We start from the raw sequence: 25,985 nt of genomic DNA on the forward strand, positions 1-25,985 counted from the left end.
AGACATGCCCCCTCCTGTTTTAAGAAACCCGAGCTCGGCATTTAACCCACCCTGCAGATTTAACCAATAGCAGCTTGAAAGAGCAGAACCTCCCTTGGCAGCTTTTGAGGTTACCAGGACTTGTATTTGCAATCTAGCCTAAAAGCAATCCCGTTTGTGCACCCGGCAGTGTGTTTTTGCATGCACAGGAGGATTTGCTCACGTGTTGCACCATGCAAGTTTGCACACACAATTGATATTCCCTTCCCACACCATCCCGAGGTTTGAGGTCAGTGGCACCTTTAAGACCAAAAAGGCTTTATTCAAGGTATGAGCTTTTGTATGAAAGCACACTGCTTCAGAAGCGTGCTTGCACATGCAAGCTCATACTTTGAATCAGGTAGAATTCTAGCAGGAGTTCCTTCGCATATTAGGCCACACACCCCAGATGTAGCCAATCCTCCAAGAGCTTACAAAAAAGAACCTTGTAACCTCTTGGAGGATTGGCTACATCAGGGGTGTGTGGCCTAATATGCAAAGGAGCTCCTGCTAGAATTCCACCCCTGCCTTGAATAAAAATGTGTTCATCTTAAAAGTGCCGCCGGACTCGAACTTTGTTCTACCGCTTCGAACCAACACGGCTCCCCACTTGGATCCATCCTGAGGTTGTTAGATATATCAGATCTGACCCCCTTCATGCAGGTCAGTTTTTATGCCACATGTACCGGTGCTCAAAAAAGCAGGGGAGAAGTGAAACTTGCAGTCGCGTGGGAACCCAGTGGCTATGCAAAGTGGAGAGCAGAGATTTCCTAGCATAGCTGGATGCAAACAGCTGCTCTAGACGGGCCAGCAAATCTAGCTCTTATCCATTCTCCATGATAACAGAGACTCCTCATCATACGCATTTGCAGAAAGAAAACAAGGGGGACACTGCATTGTGAGATGTCCCTGTAATTAAATCTTTAATGTGTTCTTAGAAATACAAAACGGAGACACGTCCGCACAGTTGTCTTCTCTTTGATTAACGTCTTCTCCCCTCCCTGCCCTCCCATGCTTGCCTATATGTATCTGTTCTACCACATGCCCATAGACACCAGAAAGTTGCAAGGCATTGTCTCCCTGCAGTGAGATTTCCCTGTCATAAAAGGTTTGTGTAATCTTACTCAAAGCTCTGACACAAAATGTTTCAACCAGCCAAAATACAAAAATTCAGAGTAGAAGGGAAAGCGTGCAGAACAGCATGCAGAAAACCCCCGAATACTACATTTGTACGAGTCGGTGCATTCCCCAGCACCAATTTCTGAGGCTGCTGTTTTTTTAAAAAATGCACATCATTTGCAATTGTTGTCGGCATCCAAAACCACTCCACCGTACAAAGTCATGGGCGTCTCCCCCCAAGCGATGACGTTCCCCTTTGCATCTCCGTTCTTGCAGACAGTGAGCTTCTGGACGTCTGAGTGGTCAAGGACACGATTCCAGAGGTTGAGGTGGCTCAGCCAACCAGAAAAGCCATTAGAGAAAGCGTCCAGCAGCATGTTCTTCTCCTTCCCAAGGATGACTGTCCCACCCTTTTGGATGACGTATCCTTTTTCAATATTCTTGCCTGTGCCTTCTGCTCCGTTGACCAACAGATTTACAATCCCCGTGTGAGAGTTCCACGTAATGCAGTTATGGACCCACTCCGTAGTTTCACGATGCAAGGGAAATTGCAAGGATTGACCGCCAATCCACACACCCACAGTTGAGCCCACTGTAGCCACCAATTCTTTGTCCCTGTCCTGGGTGGAATAGTGGAGCACTGTTTGGGTCCCTTGGTTATGGTTCTGGGACCAGAAGCAAAGCGTGAAGGCATTTAAATTCATCTCCAGCAGGGGCCGGACTTCAACATAGCTGCCGACGTTCTCACCGGGGAAGTAAAAGGCCTGGAATGGGCTTGAACGGCTACCTGGAACGACCAACCAGAATAATGCATGGACAATAATTGACCTGATGCTTGGAATTACCAATCAGAAACTCTCCTGTTACAAGGTAGTTCCCACCCAGAAGAACATAATCTCTCATTCCAGTGTTGAACATATGAACAGATGAAGCTGCCTTATACTGAACCAGACCCTCATTCCATCAAAGTCAGTATTGTCTACTCAGACTGGCAGCAGCTCTCCAGGGTCTCATAAGAAGCTGCCTTCTACTGAACCGGACCCTCGGTCCATCAAAGTCAGTCTTGTCTACTCAGACTGGCAGCGGCTCTCCAGGGTCTCATAAGAAGCTGCCTTCTACTGAACCAGACCCTCATTCCATCAAAGTCAGTATTGTCTATTCACACTGGCAGCGGCTCTCCAGGGTCTCATAAGAAGCTGCCTTCTACTGAACCAGACCCTCGGTCCATCAAAGTCAGTCTTGTCTACTCAGACTGGCAGCGGCTCTCCAGGGTCTCAAGCTGAGGTTTTTCACGCCTATTTGCCTGGATCCTTTTCAGTTGGGAGATGCCAGGGATTGAACCTGAGACCTTCTGCTGACCAAGCAGATGCTCTACCACTGAGCCACCGTCCCTCCCCAGAACACTAGAGTTGCATTATGGACAAGGCTACCCTACACATTTTGAAACAAATTGCTTTGACTGTCTTGACTCACAGTGGAAAAAAACTTTTAAGAACTGTAGTTCTGTGGAGGAATCTCTAACAAAGATTTTTCAAACAAAGTTAATATTTCTAGGAATGGAAAAGCTGTGGTGGTGGGGCCATAGCGCAGTGGTAAACCATCTGCTTGGCATACAGAAGGTCCCAGGTTCAATCCCTGGCATCTCCAGTTTAAAGGGTCTGGCAGTAGGTGACATGAAATGTCTTTGGCCTGAGACCCAGGAAAGCCACTGCCAGTCAGAGTAGACAATATTGCCCCTCCCCCCCCCCAAAGCAGCAAAAGGCAAGTCTATAGGGGCACACAATCCACCTGATGCACAATCATAGGCTAAAGACCACATGGTTCGGTTCCCAGTCTTTTTGGTACAGTGGCCCAAGAGTCCAAATTTATTTGATATGGCAACTCACGGGGGGGGGGGGGGGGGGACTGCATGCACAGATCAATAAAACTGCAAACGCTTGGTTGGAACCAGTGTTCCCTCTAAGCTGAGTTAGTGTGAGCTAGCTCACAGATTTTTAGCCTCCAGCTCACACATTTTTGTCTTAGCTCAGGAAGGATGACTCCAGAGCACACTAATTTAGGTAGTAGCTCACAACTTTAATACCAGGAGCTCCCAACGTTATTGTCAGGAGCTCCCAACTTTAATACCAGGAGCTCACAAAGTAGAATTTTTGCTCACAAGACTCCGCAGCTTAGAGGGAACATTGGTTGGGAATCACTTTCCCAGGCTTTGTGACCCGCTTTTGGGTCTGGACACAAATGCTGCTCTAGAGGATACCATGTTGGTATTTAATCTCTATCAGAAAATATTTCTCCATCCTTTTCTGTGGAGTCATAGTTCAAACGGCCTCGTTTATCCCAGCCCCCTAGCACTTGGGACTATGGGTGGACTAAAGAAGAAGAATAGCTGAGACAGGGACAGAAAACAACCTTTGTATACAGAAAGTCTTGGGTTCAGCCCCTGATACCTCCCATTAAAAATATATCTCAAGTAACAGGCACTGGGAAAGACCTTCCTCTACCCAAGGCTCTGGGGAGCTGCTGCCAGTCAGAGAGAACACTGCTGAGCTAGAAGATCAACAGCCCAACTCAGCACAAGGCAAATTATTATGAAACTTGGAACAAACACCTCCCCAGGATTGAACAGGGATATTAATTTTTTATCTCAGTGAGTATTAGTTTTTTATCTCAGTGAGTATAGCTATACATCCACAGTATTCCAATGTATTTCTCTTTTTTATAATAGTGTATCAGAATAATGTTTTATATTGACATACTCAGGAGATATTGGCTATTCATCTCATTACATATACCCAACCCATTTTCATTTTATGTATTCTTGTTTTCTAACGGCAGACTAGAATGATGTGTATAACGTATAGATTGATGCTGATAAGTAAATTAGGTAGCCGACAACTAGGAAATACATGTCCTTCTGTGATTTGCAAAAACACCAATTGGCAGGGAACTTTATTATCTTTTATGGCTATCCGGACCAAATGGCCAAGCCACACTGTTTTATCATGTGATCACAGTTTGCACTCTTAAACAACAAACTGAATGTATTTCAGCCCACAATAGCTGATCCCCTCGTCTGATGAAGTGTGTTTAGAGAGCACACGAAAGCTTACGTTCTCAATAGAACTTGGTTGGTCTTAAAGGTGCGACTTGACTCCTGCTTTGTTATGACTCGGCAGTTTGTGTGGCTGGCTGCCCCGGCTGAATTTTCATGGAAAGGAAAAGAACCACAAGTTCTGTCATCTTACCAGGCTTCCCTAGGACATCCACAAGATGCTGCTTTAGTTCCTGAAGATGGGCCCGTATTTCATCCAGTTTCAAAGTGAAGGATTCCGGTTGGCAAAACCCTACAGCAATGCGAGGACCACCATGATTAGTTCCATGATTCCTGTTCATGTATGATGTCATCAGTATTGTGGCACTTTTACACGGCATAATAATAATTTTAAAAAGGGTCCCTCTCCAAATTTTAGCAACAGATAAGCAGAGAGGCTCAGGAAGAGTCCAGATGGGGAGTCTTCATTTCCATAAGTGTGTATCTCTATAATATGGTAGGTTCGATGCATTGAAGAGGCGAGGTGGTAGTGGTCGTTAGCTCCTTATTAAGTACAGCATAAGGCAGCCTGCACTTCAAGACTGAGGAACTGGGCCAATGGGGCCAACTATATACAACTCAGGGTTCCCACACAAGCACGTTATTGGATCATTCAAGCCAGCAGGGGGCTTGTGATTGGTGCAGGGCAGCAGGTATTTGGATCCTGCTGCCCATTGTTCCCACGTCCCCAAGCTCTGTTCGTAGGGCTCCAATTTATTTATTTATTTATGATTTATATCCCGCCCTTCCCACAAAGATGGCTCAGGGCGGCTCACGACAGATAATAAAACAAACATTAAATTAACATTTAAATATATAAGCGGTTAAAACAGTCAAAACATTTAAAACCTTAAAACATCAAACCTTATAACAGTATAAATAGCAAGAATCTGGTAAGCTACATTAGTTTCCCATATCAGTTAGGTGTAAGCTAGCCGGAAGAGGGTTGTCTTGCAGGCCCTGCGGAACTGAATAAGGTCCCGCAGGGCCCTCACCTCCTCCGGTAGCTGGTTCCACCATGTAGGGGCCATAACAGAGAAGGCCCTGTCCCTAGTCGATTTAAGGCGGGCTTCTTTTGGCCCAGGGATAGCGAGAAGGTTTTGGGTTCCCGACCTCAGTACTCTCTGGGGAACGTGGGGAGAGACGGTCCTTCAGGTAGGCAGGTCCCAGGCCATATGAGCCAGGCAGGTACACCCAATTCAGTTCTCACTTGAGTCCACATGCACAACAGTCTCAGTCTTAACAAGGAACTGGTAGTCATTTTTTAAGTAAACAACAAGGCTGTTCTGTGCCTCTTCCTGGAGGCCCCTTCCAACTCTATGATTCGATTATTCCATGACCCCCCAAAATCTTGTTGATCTCTAAGGTTCTACTGGACTTGAATCGAGCTGTTCTACTACAGAAGAGCTCCCTTCCAAAACTACCACTCCTTACTGTTTTTAATGATATTGGGGAGGTTTGGTTGGTTTTGTTTTTTTTTTGTGTGTAGATTACTTTGGAATTATCAGAAATCAGCCCATAAACTTTTTCTTTTGTCAATCAACAGTAAAATTACTGAATTACATGATGGACAGAAAGGTGGCATGGTAACTGAGCAGTTACTGCCATTTCTCAGAAAGATCAACTACTGCAAAGATCAGGTGGAAAGGGGGAAAAGGGGTACAAGCTAGGTCTTTCCTCTGCTGCTCTGATCCCACACTGGCATATGGTTGTGGACCTTTTGACCGCCTCTTTGATACCCTGAATGTCTTGGGTCTATTTCAATAGTGGGCATATTTCCATGACAACGTCATGCCAGTTGGGACTTCTTGGACCAGTTTTCCAGCCCCTCTGTTACAGTCACTCTAGCAATCCCAATTTTCCCTGCTGGACACTACCTTTCACCTACTTCTAGAGGCCAACACTTCTCCAGGGAGGAAACTATTGAAGATATATGCTACACGAGGGGTGAGCTAAACTTAAGTCTTGCTTGCACGCTCTACTTGATATCAAATCCTTATGATCCAGCAACATACAAAGCAAAAATGCAGACTCAGGAAAACGTAGCTGATCTGTGTTTGAGGGTGGGGGGAAAGGTGTCTTGAGCGACCTTCGAAACCAACAGATTTATTGTCCCTTTCATGGATGACAACCCACATCCGGTGTAGGAAGCAAGTAATCTGGCATATATATGGCATATCAAAAACCGTAAACACAAGGCAGCGAAATCTACTCAGAGACACACCTACCCTAAGCTTAAATATATGCTAGGCAAACACCATGCACATTCATGATTGGTGACACCACAAATCTTTCCAAGCCTTGCTAAATTAATCTATCCAATTTAACAGGACTACTGAGGCCTGGGGAAAGGGGGGGGATTACAACAGGGCAATTAATCCTGGGGGCTCAAGAAGCTGGGCACATCATAGGATTAGTTTCCATAGGAAGACTGGGTGGGGTTTGAGTGCTGTGAGAGGAGGAACCCAAAAAGAACTGGCAACCCCACCCCCCTTGGATACTTGCTGAAGGACATAACAGTCTTGTTGGGTCAGAGAAATCCAAGTGTACTCTGTATGACTATAAAGGTAAAATTCCTCTTAATCCAACGTCCTACTGGCTTAACCCACCAATTCATACCTTCTGCAAGGTTGACGCGGAAAGACGATTCAACCACCCTGCCGTTGAGGGGCTGGGCGCGGCGGTAATCGTTCCTCAGGGTGTTGTTCTTCCAGTCAAGTAAAGAATTCTCCAGTATCCCAATCTGAAGAAGAAGAAGAAGAACTGAAGATTTATACCCCGCCCTTCTCTCTGAATCAGAGACTCAGAGCGGCTTACAATCTCCTATATCTTCTCCCCCTACAACAGAGACCCTGTGAGGTGGGTGGGGCTGAGAGGGCTCTCCCAGCAGCGGCTCTTTCAAGGAAGAAGAAGAAGATGATATTGTATTTATATCCCGCCCTCCACTCCAAAGAGTCTCAGAGCGGCTCACAATTTTCTTTACCTTCCTCCCCCACAACAGATACCCTGTGAGGTGGATGGGGCTGAGAGGGCTCTCCCAGCAGCTGTCCTTTCAAGGACAACCTCTGCCAGAGCTATGGCTGCCCCAAAGCCATTCCAGCAGCTGCAAGTGGAGGAGTGGGGAATCAAACCCGGTTCTTCCAGATAAGAGTCCGCACACTTAACCAGGACATCAAACTGGCTCTCTCTCAAGCAGGCATGACAGAATAATGGGAATGGCTCACACATTCCTGTCAGGGGGCATTCTCAGCACTTTATGAAAAGGGCTTAGAAACCAAATCTAGCGTGAGTTTTTTTGGGGGGGGCTCATTGGCCCTACCGAATTTTAATTCAAGCCAGGTAAAAAAGTTTAGAGATCCGACCGAACTTCACAAACTTGCTGGTTTCACATTTTAATTTAGTTTCTCCCTTGTGAGAAACTAGGGATCCCAATTCCCAGTTGAGGGCAGGAGATCCACTGGTTTGGAGGCCCTCCCCCCGCTTCAGGGTTATCAGAAAGGGGGGTGGGTTTACCATAAAAGATGCTGTTACGAAAATAAGTGTGATATGTCAGCCAATGCTCTTTGTATCTGGCAAAACGCTTTCTGTCATCTGAGACTGAGTGACAGCTGTCAAGAGAGCAGAAAGCCAAACCCGGAGGGGGAGAAACAAATAAAAACCTTCTGACCTGTGTGTGGGATAACTTGATGGGTGAGTCAAATACAGTCCAGATCACAGTCTCTGAACAGGGCGGTGTGGTGAGGGAGCCTGAGTATCTGTAGTAATTTGCACGGTTTTCAGGCAACAGGGACAGTATGTTGAGGGTGTGGAGCACGCTGGACTGCCCTAAAAATAATAATAATTTTAGATTTAGATAAATGTTTGATTTAAAGAAAATGCCAGCTAGGGTTCTGCAATGTAAGCTGTGCTCCAAACTCCAAGCACATCAAAGACCCAGCGCTGCTCATCTGCTTATTCCTGCAGGTGGATTTTTCAAGATCACTATCACCTTTGCATCTAAGTGCTTTTATTCCTAAATGACCCCGGAACCTCCCTTTTGCTGACTGAGCACAGCGGCCTGCTTAGAAGATGATCAAGGTTAACTTAAGGAAGTGGTTATTCAAGTAAGATAAATGCTCATTCTAAGTACCTAAGAGCTTGTAAATTTAAAAAGAATGGATTTTCTTCAGCTCCTGGCAGAGTGTTATGAACATTAAAATGCACATAAATCACCAGGCTTGGCAAAAGAGTTCTAGAAGTTTCCATTGGTGTAGGGAAATAACCGAATTTATGAATGGGAATTCAATCTTTATAGAAGGTAGAGGCGGGAAGGGATTTTGACTGGTTTTCCCATCATTCTTACAATTGACACTTGACTTTGTTGCTTTATGGATTTACATTTTTTATAATGCTATATAAATTACAAAACCTAAAATGCAATAGATATCACTATTTGCCCTTGGTATTTGATATTTTATTATGGATTTTTATTGATATTACTTGTGCTTCATAATTTGATGTTTTGAGCCATAATCTTATTTATTGAATTCATTTATATCTCTCCTTCCCCCCCCCCCAATGAGGACCCAAAGTGGCTTATATCACTCTCTTCTCCTCCATTTCATCTTCACAACAACCCTGTGTGGTAGGTTAGATTGAGAGAACGACTGGCCCAAGGTCACCCAGCGAGCTTCCATGGCATAAGTGGGGATTCGAACCAGTGTCTCCCAGATCCTAGTCTAACACTTCAATCACTACACCACGCTGGCTCTCAGTACATTATTTAATATTTAGACCTTTAGGAGGGAACTAACGGCAGCCCTGTTTAGCAAGGAAAACTGGCTAATTTGGGGACTTTATTAAGTACGTTTTTCTCCTGTCCTTCCTTCAAGGAATAGTAAATATGTTTCTTTCATCCTCCATTTTTTCCTCATGCAACTAACTGCTGGACCACAGCAACTGAAGCCCTCTTCTCTAAAACCCAAAGGGAGATGATTAGGCCTGAGGGGAAAGAGAGAACAAGAAAATACATGGTGCTGAGGAGATTTTGAAAGCCTTATTTTCTGGTGATTTGGGGAGCTGCTAGCTCCAAGTTGGGAAGTTCCTGGAGATTGGGTGTGTGTGTGTGTGTGGAACGTGAAGAGGGCAGGGTTTGGCAAGGGGAGGGACTTCAGTGGGGTATAAAGCCATAGAGACCGCCTCCTCAAACGGCCATTTTCTCCAGGTGAACTGATCTGTCATATGGAGATCAGTTGTAATTCCAGGAGATCTCCAGCTATCATTTGGAGGCTGGCAACCCTAACAGTGCAGAACAGTCGCCATGAGGTGATTTTTCTTTTCTGCCTCCATTCTGTATTTTATTTATATAGCACTCATATTTGTGCTTAAGCAGCGTCACAATTTTTTAAAAAGTTACCACAGTTTTTGTGTGGTGAATACACAGCCTGACAGATACAGCACTCTTGCCCAAGTAAAAGCCGCAGTATTAAGATTTGAGGGTAAATCCACACACATACCTGCATACTTGATTCTGGCCAAGCTGGCAATGAAATCACTGTAGTAAGTATTTTCTAAGTCCCCAGCCTGAAAAAGAGAAGGCAGCCGTTCAACTGGGAAAGTCCAGCAGGGCAAAGAGACACACATTCTTGCTCTCTTTTCCATTCACCTCAGCTTGCTAGCAAGTCCTGAATATTTTGCCAGGGCAGAAAGTTTAGAAACAGGTTTTTTTACTGCTAATATTTTCCTTTCCTTTTCATTTGGTGCCATCTAGTGTTTGCCTTTATCACACTTTCCCTCCAAAAATTCTTCACAGATGTCTCATCAGTTGTATTTATTATAGCCTATTTGTGAGAGGCCTCGGTTTCCTCACAGGCTTCTTTCTCCCCTCAGGGGCGGCTTAAGAAGTCTTTGCTCTAGCCACGGTTGGCTGTGAGGTCTGGGTTTGGGCACAGCAACAAAATGGAGTTTAGGGGCTCTAAACTGGTCATGCTCCCCCTCTCTGCCCCAAGGACAACTAAGACAGACATCCTTGAGGTAGATTTCTTGGTGTTATGAAGAACGAATCTCTTCCTCCTCCTCAAATGGGTTGTGTCTTCCACATATAGAAATCTTGGCTGATCAACTGTACAATCAATCAGTTAATTGACAACATCTAGAAAAAGCAGCTTTTATTATTTTTTAAAGCATTTATTGCTTTTAATTGATATGAAGAAGATGAAGATATTGGATTTATATCCCGCCCTCCACTCCGAAGAGTCTCAGAACGGCTCACAATCTCCTTTACCTTCCTCGCCCACTACAGACACCCTGTGAGGTAGATGAAGATATTGGATTTATATCCCGCCCTCCCACTCCTAAGAGTCTCAGAGCGGCTCACAATCTCCTTTACCTTCCTCCCCCACAACAGACACCCTGTGAGGTGGGTGGGGCTGAGAGGGCTCTCACAGCAGCTGCCCTTTCAAGGACAACCTCTGCCAGAGCTATGGCTGACCCAAGGCCATTCCAGCAGGTGCAAGTGGAGGAGTGGGGAATCAAACCCGGTTCTCCCAGATAAGAGTCCGCACACTTCACCACTACACCAAACTGTCACATCAGGCAGTCTTGTGTAGTGGTTATAGGGTCAAACTAGGGTGTGGGAGACCCAGATTCAAATCCCCACTCCACTGGGGAAACTTGCTGGGAGACCTTGGGCCAGGAACTCTTCAGATTAAAGTGCTTCACAGCGGGTTTGTGAGGAAAAAATAAGGGAGAAAAGAATGGTACAAGCTGCTCTGGATCCCATTGGGGAGAAAGACAGGGTATCAATTAAATCAATCAAACAATCTCAGGGTATAAATGGAATTCCCTGTCTGAGGCAGTGATGCTCTGCATTCTTGGTGCTTGCGGGGGGGAGCACAGTGGAAGGGCTTCTAGTGTCCTGGCCCCCTGACGGCACCTGGTTTTTTTGGCCACAGTGTGACAGAGTGTTGGATTGGATGGGCCATTGGCCTGATCCAACATGGCTTCTCTTATGTTCTTATGTAGAAGTAGTATTTCCTCTTCTCCGTCATCCAGGAGGGAATGCCTCTGCAAAGATGGCGCTTCTTTTCTCCCATTTCAGTAAAGATTGTGTACTAAAAATATTGTAAACAAAACTGACATCTGGTGCCTAGTTAAATGGAGATTCCCGCCCTTGTCAATCAAAACCTAACTGATTAATCAACTAACCATTGTTTATATCGCTCCATTAATGTATGTGAGGGGTTTTTTTTTTTTAAAGACGGGGTAACAACAAAGAGAGATCCTCATTCTGAGAAGTTAACTCATGAATGTCTGTATATATCAGACAATTGTTCAAGTAAGAGCCAGTTAGAACTCTTTTAAAACAGCTAAATTCTGTTTAAATAAATAAAAAACACAGAGCAACTGAGAGACGAAATTAACTCGCTGCCATTTCCCCCTGACTTTTGTCCCAAGAAGCTGGCAACCTAAAATTGGACAGAGGGGAGCGAAGGGAGGAAGGTGAAGACAAGGTAGTGGAGGTAAGAATATGGCTTCAACTGAGTTCCAGGCACTGGAGCTCAATTTTGGTCAGGATACAGGGTTCAAGGAAAAGATGGACTTTAAGGAGGAATTGGAGGGAAGAGAAGGGTGGCTCAGTTCAGTGGAAGGGAGATTCAGGAATAAGGGAAAGCAAGGAAGAAGAAGATTATGATGACGATGGATTTGTATCCTACCCTTCAATCTGAATCTCAGAGTCTCAGAGCGGCTTCCAATCTCCTTTACCTTCCTCCCCCACAACAGACACCCTGTGAGGTAGGTGGGGCTGAGAGAGCCCTCCCAGAACCTGCCCTTTCAAGGACAGCTCTGTGAGAACTATGGCTGACACAAGGCCATTCCAGCAGCTACAAGTGGAGGAGTGGGGAATCAACCCTGGTTCTCCCAGATAAGACAATTCACGCACTTAACCACTACACCAAACTGGTGTAGGGAGCAGGAGATGTATGGACAAAAGTGGCAGGACTGGAGAAGAGCAGACTACAGGCAGTGGTGTCTGTAGTGACAAGATCCAAAGTGGGAAGAAATAGAATCAGGTTTTGGCAGACAGCTCTAACAAAGGCCTATAGCTCTGTTCCCTCCTCTTCTGAGTGACCACCTACCTCATATAGAAAAGCCAGGACTGCCAATCCGTCAGGCTTATCCTTCGCTTCATCAAAACTTGAATACTTATCTGAATTGTAGTGGACGATGTGCAGCTGTGAAGGATGAAGACAGAACTGTTAAACGGTGGGCTTAAAGAGGGATCTTCATACCTTTCATGGAAACCAAATTAACGGTTGCCCCCTCTCCAACAGGATGCTGCAGGTCCGATGCAGGAAGGATCTGATCTCTTGATGTCTGACAGCTGCTCTTATAGAAACAGGGCTATGTACAAAAGACCAACCTCCACCAAAGTGGCACTTTTGAAACTGAACTAGGCAAGATGCTGTCGATTCTGCAATGGGAATTCCCAATTTTTTTTGTTTTGTGTAAACAGCAGAATTGCAGGGCCTCAGTTTAGACTGGGATTAGGCAGGGGATTGTAGGTATCCTCTAAGCAGTGCTATAGAGGAAGGGAACATTCACAAATTTGTGAATTCTCCAATATATACTTATCTGGGCGGAAAGTTTCTGGTACCAACCGTTTAGCAAAGGAGTTCCTTACTTGGCTTCCACTAATAATAATACTTAGGAGCCCTGTGTCACAGAGTGGTAAACAGCAGTGCTGCAGTCTAAGCTTTGCTCACCACCTGGGTTCGATCCTGGTGGAAGCTGGGTCCAGATAGCTGGCTCCAGGATGACCTAGCCTTCCATCCTTCCAAGGTTGGTAAAATGAGTACCCAGCTTGCTGGGGGTAAAGTGTAGATGACTGGGGAAGGTAATGGCAAAAGGCAATGGCAAACCACCCCGTAAAAAAGTCTGCCAAGAAAATGTCATGATGTGACATCACCCCTTGGGTTGGTAATGACTCAGTGCTTGCACAGGGGACTACCTTTACCTTTTAAATAATAATAATACTTAGCTGCTCTGAGCCTGCTTTGGCGGGGAGGGTGGGATATAAATCCAATATGGCGGGGAGGGTGGGATATAAATCCCATAAAATTAAATTTAAAAATAAAATAAAATTTGCATAGCACTTGCAAGTGTCCAAAGCACTTTGCATATATTACCTTATTCCAATCCCTACAATAAGGTAAGGAAGGTCAGTAATCATCCCCATATTTTCAAGAGGATTGATTCTGAGAAACTGCTTAAGGCCAACTAGTGAGCTCATAGAAGATGCAATTTTTGAACCAAGGATATTCTATTTTTTTAGCTTGCTATTAGGCTGTGTCAGCTCTCAATACGTGAAAACTCTTTTCCTTTTTTAAGGCTAATATTTCCAAATGGCTTCATACTTCAGCAATGTATCGTATCCCATCGATCGTATGTTCAGAACCACTGGCCTCAAGGTCTAGTCCTCCCCAATGAAAATGGAATTGGACAGCTCTGTAGGTCCCAGGAAGCCCGCTGGTGATGGTCATGGTTGGAGGTAGGTCTATCTGTACTGCAAGACAGAGCAAAAACAGGAAGTGATGTCAGAGACAAAACAGGAAGTGATGTCAGAAAGAGGTATACAACTGCCACAGTTGCAAACTTTCTAAACGTTTCTTTCATACTGTACTCATTTTGTCCTCTCATTAATAGCATCTAATGTAAAATTTAATAAATATTTGACTAATGCCTTAAAGGACACATACTGATGTCTTTATGACCAAGTACTATCATGCATATTTGGTTCTTCTCAGATACTAAAAATGGCAATGAAATACTACACTAATATTTACAAGATTTCTTTACCAGGATTATGACTCTTATATATCAGTTTTTGTTTCTGATACGATTCTGATTCTCTGTGTCAGTTATTGATTTTGATATGTTTACCTTCGAGCAGATAGAATGGTTGTGACTTACTAATCATTACACTTAGGTTCTTATATACCACTTTACTCAGAGAGTGATTAAAATGTGGAATTCACTGCCAGAGGATATAGTGATGGCCACAGGTATGGATAGCATTAAAAGAGATTAGATACATTCATGGAAGATAGGTCTATCAATGGCTACTAGCCATGGTGAATAAAGGGAACCTCCATGTTGGGAGGCAGTCAACCTCTGAGCCCCAGGGCCAGGAGGCGGAATCAGGGGAAGGCCTCAGCCTCTGTGCCCTGATGCTGGCTCTCCAGATGAACTGGTTAGCCACTTTAAGAGACAGGAGGCTGGACTAGGTAGACCACTGGTCTGATCCAGCAGGGCTCTTCTGATGTTCTTATGAAGGCCTCAGCCTCTCTGCCCTGTTGTTGGCCCTCCAGAGGAACTGGCTGGCCACTTTATGAGACAGGATGCTGAACCAGACAGACCACTGGTCTGATCCAGCAGGGCTCTTCTGATGTTCTTATGAAGGCCTTGGCCTCTCTGCCCTGTTGTTGGCCCTCCAGAGGAACTGGCTGGCCACTTTATGAGACAGGATGCTGAACCAGACAGACCACTGGTCTGATCCAGCAGGGCTCTTCTGATGTTCTTATGAAGGCCTCGGCCTCTCTGCCCTGTTGTTGGCCCTCCAGAGGAACTGGTTAGCCACTTTATGAGACAGGAGGCTGGACTAGGTGGACCACTGGTCTGATTTAGCAGGGCTCTTCTTACATTCTTATGTTCCGCAGTGTTAGGTAATTGGTATATATGTTTGAATCATAAGGATTTTTCCCCGTTTTCTAAATGTTTTTCTTTAAAAAAAAACAACATTTGTGAACATTCCATTACCCTGAAGCACATGAGACAATGAGGGTTATTTTAAAGAGCGCTAGGAGGAATACTCTTGCCGATGGATGGTTGCATTTGCAAGACTCTAATAAAATCAAGTAATAAAATGTGTCACTGTTTAAGCAGCCATAGATCAAATCCTGAGGGAGAGAAAACTGGCCTCTCCTACCCTGCCTTGTCCTGAAAAGAACATTTCATTCCTTTGAAACTAACACAAGAAGATCCAGTTTCTTGCCCTGTGCTTTGCGATGCAGGAGAAGACTGCTTTTGTTCAAATGCCCTGTGGTGGTCAAGCAGTTTGAAAACAGGTTTCTCTGCACTCAGGTTGCACTCAGGAAAAACACCACTGGTACCCCCATTAAAAGCCCAAGTTTGCACTATGCTATAATTCTAAACAATTATTTAATTGTATAATTATGTCATGACCTGTTATTTCATAATTGGAGTTTTTTACACTCTTCCTTAAGGTAAAGCTAGTCCCCCTGTGTAAGCACCAGTCGTTTTCGACTCTGGGGTGACGTTGCTTTCACAATGTTTTCACGGCAGACTTTTAACGGGGTGGTTTGTCATTGTCTTCCCCAGTCATCTACACTTTCCCCCCAGCAAGCTGGGTACTCATTTGACCCACCTCGGAAGGATGGAAAGCTGAGCCAACCTGAGCCAGCTACCTGAAACCAGCTTCCACCAGGATCGAACTCAGGTCATGAGCACAGAGTTCAGGCTGCAGTACTGCAGCTTTACCACTCTGTGCCATGGGGCTCTTACACTCTTCCTTACAGGACAAAAATATCAAGAGAAAGGCCCACCCTGAAAAAAGTTGAAGACTCACAAAAAGATAAAAACACTGTGAAAAACCTCAGTCTGAGACCCTGGAGAGCCGCTGCCAGTCTGAGTAGACAATACTGACTTTGATGGACCGAGGGTCTGATTCAGTATAAGGCAGCTTCTTATGTTCATATGTTAAGGAAGGAAGGAAAATAGATGGGCGAGGGAGGAGGGTGGGAAAAGTTGAAAGAAAGCAATTTTAAGTTTAAATGCATTCTCCAAGCTGCCCTCTGGCTCCTGAGCCTCAGTTTGGCCACCCCTGCTCTAGCATTCTGTGAAATTGCTAAATGCTAGAGCTTTTCTGTGTCCCTTCCTATTTTTACTGGAAGCAGGGCTTTTTTTGAGCAGAAACGCACAGGAACGGAGTTCCGGCTGGCTTGGTGTCAGGGAGCATGGTCTGGTATGCAAATAGTTCCCGCTGAGCTTTTTCTGTAAAAACGCCCTATGTGAAACAATGGTGATGTCAGGGGGTGTGGCCTAATATGCAAATGTGTCCCTGCTGGGCTTTTTTCTGCAAAAAAAAAGCCCTGACCGGAAGTGATGTGAGCATGCTAGTGTGATGTTAATGCATTAGGCACTAGCCCACCCCCACCCCCCACTCCAATTCTTTCTGGGGCCTGCTTGGCACCAAATAATGCAGTCCCCACACAAGAGGAGAGGGTTTGTTAGTGTGTACAGTTCTAGCATGAGAAATGGTGTCATTATTACCCACAATGCAGAGAGAGAGAAATGGGTCTGAGAGAAAGTTTTGTGGCTGCTGATGCTGACCAACAGCTTCCCAAGGCTTCAGCCTGGCTCCCAAAGAAAATTGGTTTTAAGTCTAGCAGATGACAATAATAACAGAGCTAACAAGAGCGCCTGAGAAAATACCAAGATGTGCTCATGTGTGCTGGAAAACAAAACAAAAAACATTAGCTCACCCCCCCCAAAATAGACAGCAAATTTACAAAGAGCCTGCCCAGCCGATAATGCCTCTGTGCAGAAACCTCTTAATGAGAGGCCAGGCATTCGGAGCCGTATGTAATAAGCAGGCGGCCTGGCCCATTATTTTCATGAGCGATACAATGAGAGCTTCTTTCGCCTCTGAGACAGTTTGTCTCGTGGCTCCGCTGCTTGTCTTGTATCTGCTGTCCTTTTATATGTTTGAAGGAAACGAAGAGAATTTGGGAGGCTTGCTGCCTTGTTCAGCAACAGCTTCAGTGCCTGTGTTCTCTAGCAGGCTGCCCTTTTCAGGTTATTTACTTTTGAAACCACTCATCTCTCTGGTGGTCCAAAATCATGTGCTGCGCTGCACATACTGTATACCAAGCAGTGCTGGCCCGCAACAAGGTTTTGTGACGTCCTAGGCAAGGTAAAGGTATCTGTCTATTAAAAAAAAAAAAAAAGGTAAAGGTCTCTCGGCCTGACTTCGCGAACGAAGATTTAAAAAAGGTGCAGTAGTCCACGTCTGCTGCAGACTCGCTGGTGGCTGGTGACAAGACCAATGCGGGACAGGCAGGTCCGGCCAAGGTAGTCACCTGTAAAAGCACCAGTCATTTCCAACTCTGGGGTGACGTTGCTTTCACAAAGTTTTCACGGCAGACTTTTTATGGGGTGGTTTGCCATCGCCTTCCCCAGTCATCTACACTTCCCCCGCAGCAAGCAGGGTCCTCATTTTTCCGACCTCGGAAGGATGGAAGGCTGAGTCAACCTGGAGCCGGCTACCTGAACCGAGCTTCCGCCGGGATCGAACTCAGGTCGTGAGCAGAGCTTAGGACTGCAGTACTGCAGCTTTACCACCCTGTGCCACGGAGCCAAAGTTATAAAATCTGTACCAGAAACTCCTGCAGCATCATGAGAGGCACACTTTGAACTCATCTGCCCCATGGCTAGAAGGGCTGTATGCTAAGTAGGCTTACCAACCTCCAGGTGGCACCTGTAGATCTCCTGCTATTACAATTTCTCTCCAGATGACCAAGATAGAGCCCCTGGAGAAAATGGCTGCTTCGGAGGGTGGGCTCCATGACAGCCCCTAATGCTCATGTGGGACTTGCTTGTATCTTTATAGCTATGCCTGCAACTATCACCTGGGTCTATTCCCCACAAGTCAAAACTCAGCATTCTTAGTTTTCATTTTTTAAAATACACACCAACTATCTAGTCCACATGAAGACAAGCTTTCAAAAGGTAGCTGTTTAGAAAATCTCTTAAACAGGGCTCTTTCTCTCTCTCTCTCTCTTTAGAGAAGGATGCACAGGAACACAGTTCCAGCTGGCTTGGTGTCAGGGGGTGTGGCCTAATATGCAAATGAGTTCCTGCTGGGCTTTTTCTTTAAAAAAAAGGCCCTGCTCTTAAGTATAGAATGGGGAATGAACCTGAGTAAGGTTCCTAATGGTCGGAAGGAAAAGCTTCAGAGTGCACTCGGTACAGCTCATTAACTAGCAAAATCCAAATACATTCTGCAAACTGAGAAATTTTATTCTGCTCCAGCGCTTCCTTTAGCGTAATTTAATATGTGGGGCCAGTGTGCAGATAACAACAACAACAACTATATATTTGCTTGATTCTCATGGCTGGACTGCTACCGAATTAAAGATCATAGTGAACGGATCATGTTAGTTTCAATCAATGCCATCTGCCTAGCTTGTATATGTTTTACTTGTATACAAAAAAATCACTGTTTTATTTCTTTGTCTTTAAGTGACACACTTGTGTCTCACAGCAGGTACCTCTTAGAAGAGGCATCCACTTGTTTTAGAGAGTAGAGGAGACTTGCCATTTGCAGTCCTTAAAATGCTTGTATTTAAACAGCTATATGTTTGTTTACTCTGTGTAACTGAGCCACCTTTTAAACTAACCAAAATATGTATTTGATCAATTGATCTACTTTAAATGACCAGTTTGGTGTCGTGGTTAAGAGCACAGATTCTAATCTAGGAGAACCGGGTTTGATTCCCCGCTCCTCCATGTGCAACTGCTGGTGTGACCTTGGGTCAGACACAAGTTCTCTCAGGGCTGTTTTGCTCAAGACAGTTCTCTCAGAGCGCTCTCAACCCCACCTACTTCACAGGAAGCCTGTTGTGGGGAGGGGCAGGGGTCATTTTGTGCAAAAATAGGTGGTGGAGCTCATCCAGGGATTGTTATGCAGCTGCGCCTACTATTCAATGGAGAAGGGAGGAAGGCGGAGAGGAAGAGGGGGAGCCCTCAGAAAGGTTCAGGAGCTGTGCTCCTGTGAGCTCCTGCTGAATGCAAGGTCTGGGGAGGGGAAGGGAAAGGAGATTGTAAGTCAGACTCCTAGTGAACAAGGTCAGGGGATTCAGCTATTACATTCAGCTATTACAAAATCTCTCTCCTCTTCTTCTTCTTCAGCTAAGCACTTAGCTTCGAGTCCAGTGATGCCTCAGAGACCAACAAAAGCATCAGTGTATGAGCTTTCATGAGCTTTGACTTTCAAAAGCTTATTCCCTGAACGTGCTACTGGACTCCAGTCTCTGTGTTCTACTGCAGATGAACAGCTGCCCTCTGAAACCAGCTAAGCACTGTAACTCTGATTAATACAGGTTGCAGCGTCCCCTTACTCTTCCGCATGAAATGTTGATGCTATTTATTGTCAGAAAGTTTTTTCTAGCAACATCCCCGTGCCTCGCTGGAAGAATTAACCGGCATATAACGCTGGATCCCTCCTATTGTCATTATTTTTTAATGTCCCGTGCAGAAATGCAAACAGCGCTGATGTTCTCGATTGTGTATATGCTGCTGACTGGATTCCCCGCCTCTGGTTTGAGGAAATCAGCACAAAATTAGCAGAATAGAATAGTAATAAAAAAAGAAACAGATGACAAAGCGGGAAGTTGAAATAAACGAGATCAGGGGAGGTAGCTGCATTCCAATACAAAAAGAGAGAGAGCCCAACAGGGTTTGCAAATGGTATTCAGCTGCAGGAGTACAAAAGCCACCGTCAAATCTCAGCAGGTGTTTTAAGAGCAACTGACATGCTGATGTCACACATGGAGGTCTGAACCAGGGTTAAGACCATGGTCACCTTTATCTAGATGGTAACTGAGGAAGTCTGCTTGTGTATAAAAGCTTATACCAGGGGTGGCCAAACTGTTGCCTGGGAGTCACATGTGGCTCCTTTACACATATTGCCCTGCTGACCAGCTTGAAGAAGGAATTTCTCTCTTTAAATTACTTTTCCACACCAAGCTAGCTGCGTGCTTGGAGAATACATTTAAAGTTAAAGCTGCTTTCTTTCCACATCCTCTCCATTTCCCTCCTTCCTTCCTTCCTTCCTTCCTTCCTTCCTTCCTTCCTTCCTTCCTTCCTTCCTTCCTTCCTTCCTTCCTTCCTTCCTTCCTTCCTTCCTTCCTTCCTCTCTCCCTGTCTTGCAGCTCTCAAAGAAGATGAAGATAGAAGATATTGGATTTATATCCCGCCCTCCACTCCGAAGAGTCTCAGAGCGGCTCACAATCTCCTTTATCTCCCTCCCCCACAACAGACACCCTTTAAGGTGGGTGGGGCTGAGAGGGCTCTCACAGCAGCTGCCCTTTCAAGGACAACCTCTGCCAGAGCTATGGCTGACCCAAGGCCATTCCAGCAGGTGCAAGTGGAGGAGTGGGGAATCAAACCCGGTTCTCCCAGATAAGAGTCCACACACTTAACCACTACACCGAATTGGCTCTCCCAGCAGCTGCCTTTTCAAGGACAACCTCTGCCAGAGCTATGGCTGACCCAAGGCCATTCCAGCAGGTGCAAGGGGAGGAGTGGGGAATCAAACCCGGTTCTCCCAGATAAGAGTCCGCACACTTAACCACTACACCAAACTGACTCTCAAAACATCTGACATTCATGTCTTGAGGCTCTCAAACATCTGATGTTTATTCTATGTGGCTCTTACATTAAACAAATTTGGCCACCCCAGGCTTATACCTTGAATAAAACTTGGCTAGTCTTCAAGGTGCCACTGGACTCAAATTTTGTTCCGCTGCTTCAGACCAACAGGGCTACCCCACCTGAATCTACCTTCATCTAGGGTCTGTATTGAACTTCTATCCCTAGTTAAAGCTAACCATGTGGCATTAATCTTGGTGCTGACAATGTTGTGCTGTGGTTAATGCCAAAAATGAGAAAGGAGGAGAGTTTCCCGTGCGGGGAGAAGAAAAAGGCTGTAAACTGTGGATTTTCCCCATTCTTGAAACCTTGGTTTAAATGCAAACATCAATGGGTCAGATCCAACCAGTTTGATGTTGGAAGAGGAAGGAGGGGGTTCTATTTGATCCCAAAAAACACTTATGCTGAGCATCAAAGAACCTGGATGTCCAAAAACTGTTTGGGATGGAGGAGGGCTATAGAACAAAGGGGAACTGGGAGAGATTGTGTGGAGGAGGAGGAGATGATAATGATGTTGGATTTATATCCCGCCCTTCACTCTGAATCTCAGAGTAGTTTACAATACCTTCTTTCCTTACAACAGGCACCCTGTGAGGTGGGTGGGGCTGAGAGAGTTCTCACAGAAGCTGCCCTTTCTGCGAGAGCTCTGGCTGACCAAAGGCCATTCCAGCAGCTGCAAGTGGAGGAGTGGGGAATCAAACTCGGTTCTCCCAGATAAGAGTCCACGCAATTAACCACTACATCAGGGGTGGCCAACGGTAGCTCTCCAGATGTTTTTTGCCTACAACACCCATCAGCTCCATCCATTGGCCATGCTGGCTGGGGCCGATGGGAGTTGTAGGCAAAAAACACCTGGAGAGCTACCGTTGGCCACCCCTGCACTACACCAAACTGGCTCTTGGCTAAAGCAGCCGGGTAGATTCAATCCTGGCCCACAAAAGACTACAATGCTTTTAGGCCTTATGGGACAATAAATAACACTCTTAAGGGGCAATAAATTGCTGCCAGCTTTGGTTTATTATGCACTTAAAGGACAGATGGAAAATCTTGCATTTACCTGAATGCCCATTGTTGGTGATTGTGAAACTTCCTTGTAAGGGCCCACCGTAACCCACAAACTCCAGTGGCACCAGTTGCAGGTTGTATTTGGCATGCGTCCTCTGGATATTGATAGGAGACTGGCGCTCTCCCAGGCAGTCCACAAAGTGGTTTCCCCAATGGGCTTCATCCAGCTCCCCTTCTGCCATTCCACAGATAAGAACAGGTTGTCAGGCAGGGTCAAATTGTACCCAAAGCAAAGCAGATCCCAAGGGCAGATCTGGCGTCCTGCCCCAGCTTCCCTCACAGGAGCTGGACTGTCAATTTTCTATTGCTCGTAAACAGAGATTATGAAGCTACATTATACTGAGTCAGACCACTGATCCATCTTAGCCCCATATCGTCTACTCTGGGTTGGTGGCTGCTCTCCAAGATGCTCTTCCCAGCCAGCCTACTTGGAATCCTTTTATTAGTAATGCCAGGATTTAACCCAGCAGATTATTGTTTTATTTAGATGGTTTCCTGGAAGATTGGTCTATTTACGGCAATCAATCCTGATAGCTACTGTAAATGGAAACTCTGTGGATAGAGTACTGCAGAATTGGGGGGGGAGACAATTGTGGGGGGGCTTGCTGGTATTGTTTCCTCCAGGTATCTAACTGGCTACTAGTGGAAAATAGGTGCTGGACCCTTCTCTAATCCAGCAGAATTTTTCTATTTACTTTGGATTTTGTGAATGCACTCTGCCATATAGCTATGCATCTTTTACAACATGAATGTCCATGGACATTCCATGGCATCATGGCAGATCAGGATAGCTATTAAGAAGGCTTGAAAATGACAGATGGCTTTAGGGAGGGGGGGCTTTTTTTCTCTCTGTTCCTTGCTGTCAAAGTCATTATGGCACCTTTGCAACCTTTTCTAGACTCTTTCGCCTTTCTTTTCTGGATATATTTAGCCCTTTTATACCTGGGTAGAAATTCCAGGCCCATCTCTTCAAACCGCTCTGCTCTGTTTTCAATCAATACAGAAATCTTTCCTCCCGTCTTTGGCTGTTCCCTTCAGCATTAGCAGCGAGAGCAATCGATCCTGTCTGACTGCCGTCTCTCTTGCTGAGGGAAAGAACAGCCAAACTCGGGCATTTCTTAAAAAGACACTCCGACTTCTTCAGCAGCCTCCTAAAGAAGAGAACTGTTTCCAGAATTCCTCCGGTTGCCAAAGGTTGGGGAATAGAGGGAGATTTGAGGGTGGAGCCTGGAGAGGTCTGAGGTTGGGGAGGGACCTCAGTGGGGGCACAATACAATGGAGCCCACCCCCCAAAGCAACCTTTTGTTGTCAGGGGAACTGATCTATGTGGTATGGAGATCAGTTGTTCTTCCAGGAGACCTCCTGGCCCTTTCTGTAGGTTAGCAAGCCTCTTTCCCCCACAAGCACACTTATTTTATTGAAAGCGATTTGGTGTTTCAAAGGGTTGCCAGCCTCCAGGTGGGGCCTGGAGACCTCTCACTTTTACAACTGATCTCCAGCTGGCAGAGATCAGCTCCCCTGGAGAAAACGGCTGCTTTGGAGGGTGGACTGGATGGCATTGTATCCTGCTGAGGCCCCTCCCCAAACCCCACCCTTTGCTGGATCCCCAAAGTCTCCAGGTATTTTCCAGCACAGACCTGGCAGCCCTAGGTTTCAGGCATCTCCTTCGTCTGCACAAACGGCTGTGGGCTATCAGCCATACTCTGCACTACACTGAGAATGTATTGCGACACTTGCCATCAGAGTTCCCTCTAAGCTGAGTTAGCGTGAGCTAGCGCACCGTTTTGTAGCCTCTGGCTCACACATTTTTGTCTTAGCTCAGGAAAAATGGCCCCAGAGCAAACTAATTCATGCAGCACCTCACAACTCGAATGCCAGGAGCTCACGAAGTAGAATTCTTGCTCACAAGACTCCGCAGTTTAGAGGGAGCATTCTTGCAATACTCTTTCTCGTCTGTTCCTTTGGACATCGTTGAGATCTCCCTTTGGACCACAACCCTTCTCGTTTTTCCCTCCTCTTGCAATCCCTTTGCGCTGGACTTTGGAGCCCAAAATGGCCAGTGTTTGCATTCTCTATGCACCCCTCCCAATGCTGATTCTCAACAGATTCAAGGGCTCACCCTCTTCTTTGACTCAAGCCCTGAGATCAACAGCAGAGCTGTGCTCTTCCGCAGGCTTTGGAGGAAGTGGGCTTAAAAGGATGTCACCTTGGCTCAATGACATTGCAAACTGCAACCTTTAGCATACCAATCTGGGAAGAAATCCCACTGGGAATAAATTGTAGTCCTTTCTGAGCAAGAACACATAGGGTCAGGGTGCGGTAGTGGTGGTGGAAAGTACCGTCAAGCGACAGCTGACTTACAGAGACCCCATAAGGTTTTCGAGCAATGTTCCCTCTAAGCTGAGTTAGCGTGAGCTAGCTCACAGATTTTGAGCCTCCAGCTCACACATTTTTTGTCTTTGCTCAGGAAGGATGACCCCAGAGCACACTAATTCATGCAGTAGCTCACCGCTTTAATGCCAGTAGCTCACAAAGTAGAATTTTTGCTCACAAGACTCTGCAGCTTAGAGGGAACATTGTTGTCAAGGCAAGAGACACACAGAGGTGGTTTGCCATTGCCTGCCTTGTGTAGCCACCCTGGACTTCCTTGGTGGTCTCCCATTCAAGTATTCACCAGGACCGACCCTGCTTGGCTTCTGAGATCTGAGGAAATGAGGCTGTAAATCAGTTCATCTCCAAGCATTTCTACAGAACTGGTCTGCCCCTCTAGCAAATTGCTGGCCATCACGTTTTGGAAAAGGTAACCATCCCCTCTTTCCCCGTTACCTCTGTATGTCCAGTGCAGGACATGGGAAGCGCTCTGCTGGAGCAGGAGCAGGTGAAGAAGCCACTCTCTCGTCCGCATGGTTCGTGCAAAGCCTGCAATGGAAACCCAGCCGGTGGGATTGTTCTGTTTTGTTCTCCGAGAGTCCCAAAGAGAGTAAATAACAATTTACTCCCAAGTCCAGCCCACCTTTCTACACTCCCCGCTGAAACAATAACAAAGACCAACGTACACTTTTCACTATCGGACCGCCAGCTTATAAACCCTAATAACGTCTTATCGACCCACCTGGGAGAGGCTGCCAACGTCCTAATGGAACCGCAAAATAGCAGCGTGGAGCCAGGGAGAGGATCACGAGGTTAATGGCACAGAGGTAACATTATGATATGTACCTTTCCCCTGCCCGCTTTCTCCTCTCTGGGGAGATGGCATTGACCTTCTGTGCAGTAAGTCCTGCAAGCATTAATGTTTAATGCTTTGATCACTTTGGCGGACCGCCCCAAAAGGGGACCACATTTGAATAAGACAGGTCCACCAACATTGGCAGCCAGCTCCTTCCTTCCTCACTCTGGGACCAATTCTGGAAGAAGAAGAAGAAGAAGAAGAAGAAGAAGAAGAAGAAGAAGAAGAAGAAGAAGAAGAAGAAGAACAACAACAACAACAACAACAACAACAACAACAACAACAACAACAACAACAACAACAACTTGGATTTATACCCTGCCCATCACTTGGAGTCTTAGAGGGGCTCAGACACCCTGCGAGGCAGATGGGGCTGAGAGAGCTCTTTCTAGAACTGCTCTTGAGAGACCAGCTCTGAGAAGACTGTGACTGACCCAAGTTTACCCAGCAGCTGCGTGTGGAGTAGGAGTGGGGAAACAAACCCAGTTCTCCCAGATTAGAGTCCACACACTTCACCACCACACCAAACTGGAAGATGGTAAGGGGGTGACTGAAGCCCTTTCTACCCCTGCACTGTGGTCCCAATCCAAACTAGGTTTGCCAGCCCCCCCCCCCCCCCTCCTTCTCAGCCACCAGGAATAAGGGGAATACAGTTACCAGCTTCAGGTTGGGAAACTCCTGGAGATTTGGGGGTAGAGGACAGGGAACTCAGTGGTGTACAAAGCCACAGAGTTCACCCGCCAAAGCATCCATTTTCGCTAGGGGAGCTGCTCTCTGTAGTCTGGAGATGAACTGTAATTTCAGGGGATCCCCAGGTCCCACCTGGAGGAGGTTGGCATCCCTAGCCCAGACCCTGTTCAAGGATCTTGCCAGTGCAATCTCCACTTGGATTTCTGTAATGGAGGACTCTCCAAGGGGAGCTCCCTCGGTAGGAGTCACCTGGATTCCACGTGCTCCAAGGACACTCTGTCCACG

General features: G+C 46.0%; 1 protein-coding gene across 2 annotated transcripts; it reads right to left on the bottom strand.

Moving 5' to 3' along the window:
- Positions 1–914: 914 nt before the first annotated feature.
- CA6 (carbonic anhydrase 6) lies at positions 915–25,048 on the bottom strand. 2 transcript variants are annotated; one of them, XM_060258875.1, is made up of 10 exons: positions 25,001–25,048; positions 24,611–24,703; positions 21,777–21,959; positions 13,624–13,772; positions 12,346–12,441; positions 9,724–9,790; positions 7,896–8,053; positions 6,848–6,971; positions 4,383–4,481; positions 915–1,924 (listed from the first exon to the last, which is right to left on the bottom strand). In XM_060258875.1, exons 1-10 carry the CDS (start codon positions 25,038–25,040, stop codon positions 1,311–1,313), a joined length of 1,623 nt encoding a protein of 540 aa, XP_060114858.1. In that variant the 5' UTR covers positions 25,041–25,048; the 3' UTR covers positions 915–1,310. The 2 variants fall into 2 exon arrangements, with proteins under 2 accessions (XP_060114858.1, XP_060114859.1); XM_060258876.1 differs by lacking the exon at positions 25,001–25,048 and adding an exon at positions 24,897–24,996.
- Positions 25,049–25,985: the final 937 nt, after the last annotated feature.

This window comes from Heteronotia binoei, chromosome 18, assembly GCF_032191835.1.
Source record: "Heteronotia binoei isolate CCM8104 ecotype False Entrance Well chromosome 18, APGP_CSIRO_Hbin_v1, whole genome shotgun sequence".
In the NCBI taxonomy this organism is placed as follows: domain Eukaryota; kingdom Metazoa; phylum Chordata; class Lepidosauria; order Squamata; family Gekkonidae; genus Heteronotia; species Heteronotia binoei.

What these genes read in the sequence shown, in the direction of transcription:
- CA6 (XM_060258875.1), bottom strand. Translation starts at nt 25,040, where the DNA reads ATGCCATCTCCCCAGAGAGGAGAAAGCGGGCAGGGGAAAG. An exon ending in TCCTGGCTTTTCTATATGAG is followed by an intron (nt 9,791 to 12,345) that starts GTAGGTGGTCAC and finishes TCTCTTTTTCAG; the next exon opens with GCTGGGGACTTAGAAAATAC. An exon ending in GGATGTCCTAGGGAAGCCTG is followed by an intron (nt 1,925 to 4,382) that starts GTAAGATGACAG and finishes TGGTCGTTCCAG; the next exon opens with GTAGCCGTTCAAGCCCATTC.